At 42.6% G+C, this 13,758-nt stretch overlaps 1 protein-coding gene across 2 annotated transcripts in view; it reads right to left on the minus strand.

The window, feature by feature from the left end:
• Positions 1-13,758, minus strand: part of etv4 (ETS variant transcription factor 4) — a 41,024-nt gene that overhangs the window by 12,378 nt on the left and 14,888 nt on the right. Inside the window, exons 1-3 of one of the 2 annotated variants that reach the window (XM_037755719.1) lie at positions 4,457-4,609; positions 1,688-1,817; positions 138-320 (exon numbers count right to left, since the gene is read on the minus strand). In XM_037755719.1, coding sequence (XP_037611647.1) covers positions 138-262 — 125 coding nt within the window. In that variant the 5' untranslated portion in view covers positions 263-320; positions 1,688-1,817; positions 4,457-4,609. Of the gene's footprint in view, positions 1-137; positions 321-1,687; positions 1,818-4,456; positions 4,610-13,758 lie in introns of those variants that run through there. The other variant, XM_037755718.1, reaches the window with a different exon arrangement.

Below are 13,758 nucleotides of genomic sequence, written 5' to 3' on the forward strand. Positions count from 1 at the left end.
CCTCTTTCCCGACAAGCTGGTGTGACATGGTTGGTACCAATGGATCCATCAGGTTTTCTAGTTTCATATGATGCCAGTATCGTCACTGTGGTAAAATGTCAATCACAGCTGCAGCCAAGACTTGTGTGTTGTGTCACCTGGCGTTGATGGGGTAACTGTTGCTGGGCAGTGGCTGGGAGGTGGCAGCAGGGTTCATGTAGCCAGCATCGGGCCGTCCGGCCGTGGCAGGTTTCGGGGAGTAGTGCTGCTGCATAGGAGACATGGGGGTCCCTGGGCAGGAGCTCTTGGCTCCTCCTGCAGCCCTTTTCTGCTCATAGGCACTGCAAAACATCAACGCACTCATGAGCACATGCATACATGCATAAAGGCACATGTTACAGCAGGGTCGTACTGGCGAGGGTCAATACAACAGACAGAGCTAATGGGAGTTCTTTGGTGGGGGTTTGGTGGTCAATAGCGTGTGGTCAGTGTTTTAGCTCTGCTGACTTATCAGTGCTGGGTCATTGGATAACGGTTATGATTGAGAATGGAAAAATAAAGTAATTATTGTTTCTTTTGTTCTGCTCTTGGTAATAAAAGATGTCAGTTAATATGCATAGAGACAATAAGTCAGTCTACATATCAGTACTCTAATAACATTTGAAAAATTAGAGCTAAAAAAAGGTAAAAATAAGCCTGATAGAGACGAGATTTAAGAGGAGGAAATGACGAGCCTCTTCTTTGCTCTAATCTAGAAACCAAAAGTGAGAGACAGGATGAGAAACCAGACTTTACGTGAAGGAAAATGTTTTTAGAGATATCATCAGAGGCAAGTACGAAAATTATGAAAACGTGACGGTACCTGGGTCTCATTCACATGAACGGAGGAAGGGAAATAACTCTGGATTTAGCTATTAGTGCATTTTACAACTTTTAGGACCTAATGACTTAAATAAGGACTATTCAAGTGTTCATAATGGGAAGTTGATTCACCTAAAACAAAAAAAATGATCCGCTGAGTTACAGACGTCTCTTTCCCAATGTAAGTCTATGGGAAAAAGTATTTTTGGGCCCAATGGTATCACGTGACGGACACGGAAGTTGTAGTACCACAGTATCATAAAACTCGGCGCTCTTCCTTGGGGCTTGGTAGGTAACGGCAAGGCTCGAGACTAACGGTGTCCCGTCGTCCCGCAGATGATAGAAAATGTGTTTGGGATGTGGTAAACTCAGTATTGACGTGTCCAGGGGAGGCACCCTCCTTTTTCCCTGATAATGTTACATTGTGAACAACTAATGCACTTTAAAATAGGCAGTACGAGAGCTTGTTAACGTTACCTGGTTACATTATGATGTGTTCAGGCTCTATTCAGTAAAAATGAGTATTCGGCAAAGGTAAATTCTAACGTTATCTTGAAATGTTTAAATGTAATCTTGTATAAAGTCGTAAATACAGCTATATCAAATAGATAAAAGAGTTTTGTGGATGTTCAGTGGATGTTGAAGTGCATGGGATTTATTTTTTTACTTTTGTTTTTTACTGTGGTATCGAATTGGTGTCGAGGACCGTGGAATTTCCCCAGCATTGGTATTGATTACTAAATGTCCGGTAATCGTGACACACCTGGTACGAAAGGTACACACACATAAAAGGTTTAGGGACAACATGTTCTTTGGCACACACAGCAGAGAGAGAACCTGGAGGTACCTGGCATAAAGGCACTGCTCTCCACTGGGGTAGCTGAAGCTCTGCTTGTGGCTACAGGACTGGCTGGGGTCGGAGCCCGGGCTCTGTGGTTCCTTCTTGATGGTGACTGGAGGGCTGTGAAATGCCACCGCTACAAGAGACAGTAAACAGAAAACAGAGATGAGGAGTTGGCACACACACACACTGCGGGCTTTGTGTATTCTTTTCTCCTCCGGCCCTGCCCCGATACTACGGTCGTTAAGCTCAAATGTAAAAGCAAATACTTCTGTCTGGGCAGGAATCTCTTTTACGTGCCAGCCAAAATGCTTAAGTGACTGTCAGCTGCAAAAAACAGGGCAGCAGACAGACGCGTATAAACACACACATACACACACAAAACACACACACACACACGCTCACACACGACCGCATTCCAGCAGTCGTTTTGGAAGCTCAACGTGTCCTCGCCCACTTTTCTTCACTCTTCCAGACACAACAACAGCCAAAACTTCCTCTGTGAAAGTCAAGCTTAAAGCTAAACAACTCTACGGGCCAGAGAAATGTCTGTGGACTGATGAAAGCAAAATGTCACACCTCTGTTAGAGCAGCGTATACACCAATTCTGTGTCTCTGCATTCTTTCCTATTGGTATCCAGATGTTTGCCATCGCTTTTAAGCTTTGCTTTAAAGAGGGTAACCTGATAACGCCACAAACACTCTCAAAGGCCGAAATATTGAGCAACATTTTTACCATTTCATTTCCCCCCAAAGGCATCCATCAATCTCCAGCACGCCGAACTGTCTATCAAGCCGGACTGCTGGAGGGGACCTTTGCCTCGACGGCCACAAAAACCACCCAAAGTGGAGCTTCAAACTGTGCCGAGGGCTCGTGTTTATTATGTGAGGGGAGGTTTTCACCCGGAGAACTGTACAGGATGTTTTTCTGGTCCCGACAGGGTAAACAGCAGCAGCTGTGCACTTCCAGCTGGGGAGGCCTGTATTTATATGCGTGCACGAGTGTGTGTGTGTGTGTGTATTAGTAATCACGGCTAGTCTGTATCTATGTACGCACTTGTGAATGTGTATCTGTGTGTGCGTGTGTGCAGTGGGTGTGGAGCTGACGGAGCAGGCCACACCGAAAGCTCAGCCCAGGTAATTACATACTGTCGTCCATTCACAAAAAAAGGAGGAGAAGAAAATGTCTGGCAGACTGAATAAAAGGCCAGCGACGACTGCTCCGCTAAGGCGAGAGATAGAAAGTGAAAAAGCGAAGGAGGAAATGGAGTGAATGTAAAAGTGAGAAGAGATTATTGTGACATAAACCACAAACAGCAAAGGGTTTCATTTAGTGTTGGCTTGGTTAGTTGATCAACAAAAAGTTAAAGGTTTTATTGATAACATTTTTACGTAGACGAATATTTAAAAACAAATAATACATCCACAGAGATGTCTTTTCCTGAAAATATTATGATTGTGAATTAATCCTTTTAAAAATTTTGGCGGGTCCAAAATGTTGTTTATGTCTGTGGAAGATATCTGACGTTTGGTTCCCTCTTCTAACAACGCTTGTGAGCCAATAGTAAAACAACGCTGGTATCACGTGGCATCTCTGGGTCGTCAGTTAGTGTGGAAGAAACGGATAAAAGGCAGAGATTGACGGTAAGTGTCTGGCAATGACTTGTTGTGAAGTGAATGCGACATCTAGTGGCTGAATGTTATCATTAGCACCTTTAACAAAATGATCTATCAATCGTTTGTCATTTATAAAAGGTATAAATGCACCTGATTCCTGCTTCTGAAATACAACGAATTGTCGTTTAAATAATAGTAAATGGAATAATTTGAGTTGTTAGTCGGACAAAACAAGCAAATATAAGATGTCGCTTGGGGTTCTGGGAAATTTTGATGGTCATTTTTTCAGTATTCTCCATAAACTGTATATAAGAAGTGCATGTAGTCACCGGGACGTCACCCATTAGTTTGTGGACTGCCGTTTTGAAGAATTTGGCTGTTGCCATCTTGTTTTTTTGCAACCAGAAGTGTCACGAGAGAGTGGAGCTAAATACAACAGACATTTTTAGGCGACCAAAAAGGTTATAATTAACTTTCATGAACTGAAAACACACTGTGAAAGAGTTAAAGTTGTAAGACGAAAACACGGACAACTCCCAGACCGGACAATCACAAGGTAGCCACGCCCTAAAGCATCCCCTGCTTTATGGTCTATCTGACTCTAAATGGGACCATCATTTACTAAATGAACATCATGCTGTATTGAAGAAGACTTGAAACTAGCGATTGAGACCATAAACTCATGTTTACAATGTTTACTGAGGTAATAAATCAAGTGAGAAGTAGGCTCATTTTCTCATAGACTTCTTTTTGCAACCAGAGGAGTCGCCCCCTGCTGGCTATTATGAAGAATGCAGGTTTAAGACACTTTGGCTTCACTTCTCAGACCCGGAGGTAGCCCACTGGTATTTTCTAATAATTCATAGTCTCAACATTTTAATTGATTACAAGCACAGTTTTCAATCGGTATTCAAAATGAGTAGTAGTGATGACATTGACATCATGATTATCATTCATGAACAACTACATAATCTTGTGTGCTTAAAAAAAGTTCTGGATTCTTATTCTGCTTTCTGTTGCTATTCAGATGTTTATTTTACAGTTTGATTCTAATTCGTCTTCGACTTAAGAGAACATGCATAAAATGATAAACAGAGTCGAACAATCAAAACGGCGCTACTCATCATCGTAACCTTCCTATTTCTGGTCTGTACTCACTCTCCCATGGCAGGCAGGCAGGTGAGGAAGTGTTGGCTTTAGTGGAGGATCAACAGGATTAGAGAGCATTTACCCAGATTTCCCAGACAGACGCGAAGGGATTCCAGCCTCCTCTAAGTCTCCAACAGCTCGTCTGCTAGTACACAGAGGGTGGCACATGACTGCCGCTCTAATAATACTAGTGAGTTTGTCTATTGACATTCTCCCCCCCCCCGCCCCCTTTCTCTGCCATGGTCATGAACTGCAAACAATCCTCAGAGAGAGTACACTCACAGTGCAGCCAAGTAGAGCCACTAATGCGATTGGCAGGAATATTTCCCTTGATGTGGCTCTCGGTTTATGAGGATGTTCCATTTCAAACGGTCGTGCCTGGGAACGGCGTCAGCTGTGTGTGTGTGTGTGTGTGTGTGTGTGTTTGAGCTACTGGTGTGTGACCTTTCTGGAATATTAATTAATCTGTTAAATGAGTGTCAAGCAGCTTTTTTGTGTTTGTGTATTTGCCTGTGATTGTAAGTGCTGTCTGTGGCATCGCGTGCGTTTTCCAATTAGATAGAGATGGTTGATGTTCCGATTCAGGAGCAGGAATTAGTGGGAACTAAAGAGAAAATTGGAAAAACTCAACATACTTAGATTCTGAAGTGCCTCATGATTTTGATTAATAAACAAATCTTAACAAGACTTGGGAGTCTACAGCCATGTCAACGGCTCTTTGAGGCTGTATTTCAGCACGCCAACAGGCTAACTTGGTGATGTTTAGCAGGTTAACGCTTCGTTTCCACTTAGGTTTGTGCCCGTAAATCCACATAGTATACAGTTTACGCCCCCCTAGTGTTCAACACAAAGAACTGCATCTCTTTATGGATGATAATAATATAAAACAGTGTTTATATACAGTATATATATTAACGTTACTGTCTGCTTTTTGCCATCCAGCCTAGACGAGTCACATTTATATCCAAGAAGTTAGTGTAACAGGCTAACTTCCTGTGGCACAAAGTGCATACGGTCTGTCCGTTACCTGCAGCAATAGCTACATTTTTTCAATGTACTTGGACCGAAAAAAAAAAAAAATGTTTCGCCAACACATCGGAGATCACAGAGGTTTGCATAGGAATGACTGAACTTCTGAATGACTGAAGAGCTATGCGGAAAGGCGTAATGTTTGCCATGCATGTTGGTACAGCTGAGGCTGATGGGAATATCATTGCAAGTATTGGGTCATTAACCAAAGTGCATTTGACAAATAAAATATTTGACCTGATGGTGGCGCTAGAGAAAAGTCAGGGGATCTCAAATGTTATTTCAGTTCGTCCTCTTGCATGCTCAAATCATCTGCTACGCTCCCGATTCTGCACAAATCTAAATCTGCTAGTACAAATCTGTGCTTTCTGCTTTCTTAAATCCTTTAGAGACATGAATGTCTGAAATTTCATTGCAATCCATCCAATAGTTGTTGAGACATTTTGTTCAAAAACACAACCTCATGGTGGTGCTAAAGGAAAAGTCGGAGGATCACCAACATCATTACGATACATCATCTGGCCGCCAGCGTGCCTAAAAACATAACTTGGGAATTAATCTAACATCCAGTTCCAAGAATAGTCCTTAAATAAAAAATCTCTGGTCTCTCCATCAACTACTACAAACTCTCTGGTATATCACAGTAAATCTCCCGAATGAAGTCAAATTTGCTGCTACAGTTTATACGGCGGTGGCAGTCTTGTAAACGGATCCAGGGGAGAGTTATCGTCTTCAGGTTCCCGTCCCTTCCTGCTTTTATTTGGGGCAATACGACCTCCGCTAACTGCTTTGTTAAATGTTACATCACCCTTTCACAGAGATCCTCATATTTCATAGCTTCTTTTCTACATCAAGGAGAGAGGGGGGGAGGGTGTCGGTTCATGAACGTAAGCACAGAGTGAGAAGAACCTGAAAGGTGTTTAGAAGTGAAAAGACAGATACAGTACACAATAGCTGTTGCCTTTTAAAACAGACATTTTTGAGATAACACAGAAGGCTGTACAGTTAAGTATATGGGAGTATTTATGCCTGGCCACGCTCCTGTGGATGATCGTGTGCACTTTCTCCTGCAGCGTTGGGCGGAGCGTGGCAGCAGATTCCCAGCACCTCCTAAACTGATAAGGTCAAAGGCTTCTTCCTCTCTCCAAACTTCGTTGTCTTATCTCCTCCTTCCTTATTTTGTGGTATTCTTCGCCGCCTCCCATTCACTCCCTATTCTGAAGCGCTACGTATAGAGGTGACCCCCAGCTAAAGGCAGGGTGGAGATGGACTTTTACATATGTAAATGTGGGTTCTTAGAGGGGGAGGATGCAGGGTGAAAGGTGATGGTCATGGTTGAGTGCTTTAGGAAGTAGAGGGATCATTACATGGGGGGTGGGGGGATCCCATTCAACAGACACCCACCACAAACAAATCGCAGGAGCAGGGATGGCACCCCCCCCAACCACACACACACACACACACACACACACACACACACACACTCTGCTCTACACAATGGGCCCCTCAGCTGAGCCATACGGAGGTGGTGGGAGCATGTCGGGAAACACTATTAGATTCCTACGGGATTCCTAAAAAACCCAAACAGCGCTGGCTGAGAGATAAAACTATAACAGCTTTTGCAAAAAGATTTGTTTGCACTATGGCTGTCAATTTTAACATCACTCGTGAATGAGCCGTTTCGAGCAGTTTGACGAGACCTCACTATGAACTCTCCCATCTTTAGACGGAGTATTTCCTTCCATTAAAGGCCCTTGTGGAGGGAAATCCAATCTGAAGACAGCGGTGGATCTGGAGAGTCTTACACTGGATGTTTATGTGCGACGCGGCCAAGTCTTAAGCCTCTGGAAGTCTGCAGCACATGACACAATAACTCATTGGACATCAGCCCCAGTGTCAAACAGGGTGACTGGATCCTGCTAAACCAAAGAACATGTGAGCGTAACGTAAATACACCCTTAATGGGTCCAATCATACAAATAAGATTCAAGTCAAACTCTTACGGGAACCGTCTCAGGGCTATCTGGAGATCTGGTTCTTATCTCACACACGGTTTGCATTGCACATGTGCTGCTCAAGGCTGCTGTACAGACGCACTAAAAGCATGTGACAGGCTGCACACCTGGTTCCCCCACTCTTGCCAATTGATCCCTTATGTGGTGACGGATCAATGAAAACAAGGATGCCAATTATGCCACAATGGTTTTAAAGGTTAAAAAGGAAGCTATTGATTCACACACGGCTTGCAAATGACATTAGCTGCTTAGCTGAATACATGGCTCCATTGTGGTGAGACGGAGGCGTAATAGGGAAAAGCAACGGTGTAATTTAAAAGTATTTGACCGTCAAAACATGCATTAAGTTAGATATACTTTATACTTCATCTCAGTAGGCTAAATGGACATCTAAACATAATGACAACGACTGACGGTCTGCAGGTTACATATGAGGAGATTTAAAGCTTTAAAGATTCAGCATAGTCCAGGAAGGGGACAGAGTACATTTACACTGTTTTACTTCAGTAAGAGATCTGAATACTTCTTCCACCGCTGCAAATTACTCTCATGTGCACACAAACTAAGAATAAGAAAGCATGAAATTACATATTTGTATGTCCAAGTTAAAAATAAATTGACTCCCAAAATAAATTTCTAGATCTGTCCTCGACCAAAGAAATTCTTAATCAATTAACACTCATACGATTTTGTCGACTAATGGATTAGTTGATTTATTCGACAGATCTGTAAAACTGAATCAATCAAATCTTGTGTTTACCAGAGATGTGCAGAGATTTGTTTATTTAATTTATTATTATTATTACTTTCTTTCTATTTGTATTATTATTATTATTTATTATTTTTATTTTATTCTATTCTTTTTTTTGTTTGTTTGTTTGTTTATTTATTTATTTATATTTCAATTTTGAATGCTGATGTTTTCTCTAGTGTACTTATTGTGTTTGTCTCTAAGCTCAACTACTTAAAAATTGGTTTATAAACTATTGTAAATACGAACTGTAAATTGCATATACGAAAACAACCTCGAAAAAAAGAAAAAGAGATGATCTCAAAATAATAAGTCAGCATGAAAAAAAACTTAAAAAAACGACTAATCGACTAAAGAAATCTCAGTCGACTGCGACCAAAACGACTGATTAGTTGACGAATCGACTAATAGGGGGCAGCCCTATAAATTTCTATGTTTAATACGGTATAAAAAATTTCAAAAGTTCTGATCTCCACACTATTTTGATCCAATGTATTAATGTGTTTTGGTTTTGTAGGTTATAGTTCAGTGGAAAAATCCAGAGCAAGAGAGAGAGAGAGAGATAAATAAATGGAGAGTGAGGGAGGGAAAGGAAGGGAAGCGAGGCGATACAATATGATCCAGACCGTTTCGACTGCAGAGTGTATCCAGTCATTCCACTGATGCATGGAAACATGTGCTGGACATGTGTGTCTCAGGTCACTGCACAATCAGGAAGACACAGATAAAGAGAGAGAGAGAGAGAGAGAGAGAGAGAGAGAGAGAGAGAGAGAGAGAAAAGCCGCCTGGCCAGCGCTGACTAACTCATCCTCCTCTCTGAGAGGCCAACAGGCCCGAGAGTGGCTTCAGTATCTGTCTGCTCAGGGAGCCCAGGAGTGTTGGATCCATTAGTGTCTGCTCTATCTGATTTACAGGTCGTCCTCTCTCATCTGATAATGGTTCAGGCTCCTTGAATATTTAAAGAATGGTTGTCAGATACCTGCCAAACAAGCCTAACGAGATTGATGGAAAGTACAATCAGCGAGACGGATGATTGGCTGGGACAGCAGCGCCGTGGCACTTCTCACAAATGGGATTTTCTTTTCTTTTATTGGCCGTTAAAACGTTTTTTTTTTTTGGTACATCATGTTGTGTTGGCTAACAGGATGTAGATGTGAATGACACCCATCATGGGAAAGGCAGTGGCGCGGTATATATTTTGCAAACGTCAAAGTTTCACTTCCCCTTTTTTTGTCAACTGGAAATAGATTGCAATATTTATCTGAAGTGATGGGAAAGTCCTTGTTTTAACAAGTACACTCAGCTTTATTAGCTATGAGTCTTCTCAATGAACTTGATATCAGTCAGCGTTTGGTGTGGGATGTCAGCCACGGACAACGAAACCTAACTGACTCTTGTTAGAGTGCTGTAGATAATTGAGTTGTGCCATCCAGAAGAGATATTCAGCCTGAGCAAGGAGGTGATTGAGGAGAACATAAAAACCTGGGGGAGCATGGGGGAAGGAAAATAGAACTTTCCAAGAAGAAATGAGAGTTTATAGTATATTTAACCCTGACAGTGTAAAAGGAAAAAAATTAGAGCTGTCAATCGATTTAAATATTTAATCAAAATTAATCGCAAATGAATTGCACATTTTTTATCTGTTAAAAATGTACCTTAAAGGGAGATTTGTCAAGCTTTTAATACTCTTATCTACATGGGAGTGGGCAAATATGCTTTCTTTATGTAAATGTATGTATATATTTATTATTGGAAATCAATAAACAACACAAAACAATGACAGATATTGTCCAGAAACCCTCACAGGTACTGCATTTAGCATAAAACAATATGCTCAAATCATAACATGTCAAACTGCAGCCCAACAGGCAACAACAGCTGTCAGTGTGTCAGTGTGCTGACTTGACTATGACTTGCACCAAACTGCATGTGATTATCATAAAGTGGGCATGTCTGTAAAGGGGAGACTCGTGGGTACCCATAGAACCCATTTTCATTCACATATCTTGAGGTCGGAGGTCAAGGGACCCCTTTGAAAATGGCCATGCCAATTTTTCCTCGTCAAAATTTAGCTTAAGTTTGGAGCGTTATTTAGCCTCCAGCATGACATGGTTGGTACCGATGGATTCCTTAGATTTTATAGTTTCATATGATGCCAGTATCTTCACACCAGAAAAATATCATGTTGCGTTAATGCGTTAAAGAAATGAGTGACGTTAAAACGAACTTGCGTTATTATCGCGTTAGCTTTGACAGCCCTAGAAAAACTAGAATAATAAACTTCATATTTCCGTGGTCTTGGTAGCATCAAGGGATCACCATTTTAATCGGTAAATGTTCTGACATCTCACGTTTTCCCTATTGTCCACTTCACTTTCAATTGTGCCGCGTTGGCTTTTTATAAACGGCCATTGACCAGTCATAAATCTCACTGCTCCATTGCTGTTTAGTGGAGCCGATACAATACATCCCTGTCCCGGGACATGTGCAGCGAGAGGGACATCCCGTCACAGGCGAGGGCTGGATGTAATTAATCTGGCACAATATTGACTCCTCACTCTCAATCCCTCAGCCCCCAATATAGCTGTCCCCTCTTAATGTTTAATGTAGCCATCGATCCAGCCCCACACTGTTACTGAAATGATATAATGAGCTCCCACTGCCCACCAGGGTATCGTGGATTGTGAGGGAGGGGTGTGTGTGTGTGTGCAGGGTTTCATTTGTTTGTTCGCCTTTGTGGCAATGCATGCCTGTACGTGTGTTTGGAGCCGGTGTTTCAAGGCGAAATCTGCCTTATCTGGAGGAGATAACACACACAGAACGGCCCGGACACCTTGCTTGAAATTATCAGCACACATGCCACATCCACAGTTCTTCCTGCTCTTCTCCCCCCTCCCCTCCATCACCCTCCCTCTCACCCTCTCTCTAGTTTCTCGATCAGGATCTCGACCGTAATTCTTGACGGCACGTTTGACCCGCTCTTACCCCTCTCCTTCCCCTTATCTGCCTTCATGCTGATTTATCTGCGCTTTATCTTTATCAAGTCATCTATCAACCCCCCTCCATCTCCTCTTACTCCTCTCCTGGATCAGCGAGGATCGATACGGCCGTACGCTGGCTCTCAGCTCGCTCTGCACACCTACTGGTCTGTGTCAGCAGGTTACTATGAGGTCCACCCTCTGCAGCCGCTGCCGCCTCCACTCACATGCAGCGTGTGTGTGTGTGTGTGTTGGATTGTCAGGAAATGAAAGTGGATACGAGTATGAATGTTGGCCAAGAAAAAGAGAGCAAAAACAGCTCTTAAAAGGAGAATTCCGCTTTGACACGGCATTTATTTTCATAGTTTTGGACACTGTTCTTACTGAAGTAACTGCTAAGATCTGGGAACATGGTGGCCTCGCTACTTCACAGTCAGATGGGGCAAGAAACAGGATTTAGGTTTAAAGCTGGGGATACACCAGGCCGACATCAAAGAACTAGCAGCGACAAAGGCCGCCCGTTGAGTCGCTTCACGTCGCCTTTGTCTTTGCCAAAAAGTTGCGCTTGAACACGCCGCAAAGACGACGGCCAACTACCACGTACGTTCTGCGCCTGCGTGAGATGAAATAACTTTCCACACCAGCAGGCGGCGGTAGTCTGTATTCATCATTTAAAAAGGGAAACAAGAAGACCGAGGACGGCGGATATACAAGCAGTTTACTAAAGTGGTGTTTGCCGACCATTTTCACACCACTCTCACTCACCACTTAGCTTCATGAGATAAAGATGAAAAATGAGAAGAGCCTTCTGTGTTTTCTCTTCTGGTGCACTGTTTTGATCAAGCTGGACAACCAATCAGAGTGATTTCTTTCACCGACGAGCTCTGCCACCGATTCAACATGCTGAATTGGCCAACCAAACTCTGCCACGGACAGACTAGAGCCGAAGGTGCGGGACACACCGAACAAATCTACAGTATTTTCAAAATAAACTTCTGTCTTCACAGGAAACAAATTGGTTAGGTTTAGGAAAAGATCATAGAAGTGGCGTTACTTAAGTACGGAAGTTACGTGACTCACACGGGACACGAACCCCATACAAATTACATACAAATTGATTTACAGTGCATTACTTTTTGGAAAGGTGTTTGTGGCAGCGAAGCCCGCCGTTTGACAATCTGACAAGCTCTTTATTTGAAGCATACTGACCTCTTAGTCACAATTTAGCTAGATTATCTAAACCACTTTACTTACTTTACTATAAACTCTGATGGATGGTTCAGAATTTTACCATTTGCCCTTTTTTTCCTCTTCCAAACAACTTTGTCTAACTTGTGGGGTTTGTTTACAACCTGTCTAACATTTCTCGCCCTGTCTGACCTCTTTTTACTAAAGTTGTCGCATTTCCAAATCTCACCAATTACCAATAGAAATGATGGCCACAACTACACTAAGGCTCAAGTTGTTTTAAAGGGGACATTTCATGCTCCTTTTTTGTGAATGATTTGTTGAACACGTTTTCTGATCTACAAACAACAACCCACAAACAACTGACGGGTCGTCTTATTTCACAGTTTGTGGGTTGGTAGGAACTCCAGATACTCAAATGCACTGAAAAAGGAGTTTTTCATGATGTGTCCTCTTTAAACTGTCCTTCAACAGGCAAGACGTTATATGATATAAGCACAGTTGACACACTCCCATTATCTTCTTATTAATGACTTGCTTCAAGTTGAACTTCTGTTATTTTTATGGCCTCGCCCCGTCTCTTTCATCGCATCTGTTCCTCTCTTTGGTGTGCGCTCGCTTCAGAAAGAGAAGACTCTCCGGCTGCAGAGAGCCGAGCTGGACGTAAACACACCGACATGGACGCAGAAATGCAAAGCCTTGCATATCTGAGCATCACAGGGATGCACTAACACACACACACTCTCTTTTTTCAACACACACACCTCCCCTCACTCTCCTGTAATAAAACACACACTGCCGTCCATTCACAAAGCTATGCTGCTGCTGACACCGGGCTGCGCTGCCTGGCTCAAATCCCCGCGGCCCCCTGGCTTTGACAGGGCTGTTCTGAATCAACACGCAGAAGTACAGCTTTTACTTCCCCACTGGAAGCTGTTAAACGTCTATTACTCTCTACATGCCTGGCCTTTACGAACCCTGTTTCATTGGCTTTGATTAACTAAAGATGACCGAATAATGTTGTAAACTAGCAGAAACATTTGGTGTCTTTTTTTTAGGATCCCAACTGGAAAACAAACTCTCTTAAATGTGCAAGATTGCAGCTACGGCAAAGACAAAAAGTGCAAATAAAAGCATGAATATTCACAGATCAAACAGGAGTTGCATGCCTGAAAATGTTGCAGTGAGTTAAAGGCTGACAGAAAAATAGACTTGCACCTCTCATAGGTGTTGTTAGCAGTGGTATAACATCCCCCCGATGTCATGAATGAAGGTTCACTCCCCTTAACTCAATGTGCTGCCTCAGCCAGTCTTTCACAACCAACCCATTCATAAAACTGCAGGGCTGAA

Source organism: Sebastes umbrosus, chromosome 20, assembly GCF_015220745.1.
Source record: "Sebastes umbrosus isolate fSebUmb1 chromosome 20, fSebUmb1.pri, whole genome shotgun sequence".
In the NCBI taxonomy this organism is placed as follows: domain Eukaryota; kingdom Metazoa; phylum Chordata; class Actinopteri; order Perciformes; family Sebastidae; genus Sebastes; species Sebastes umbrosus.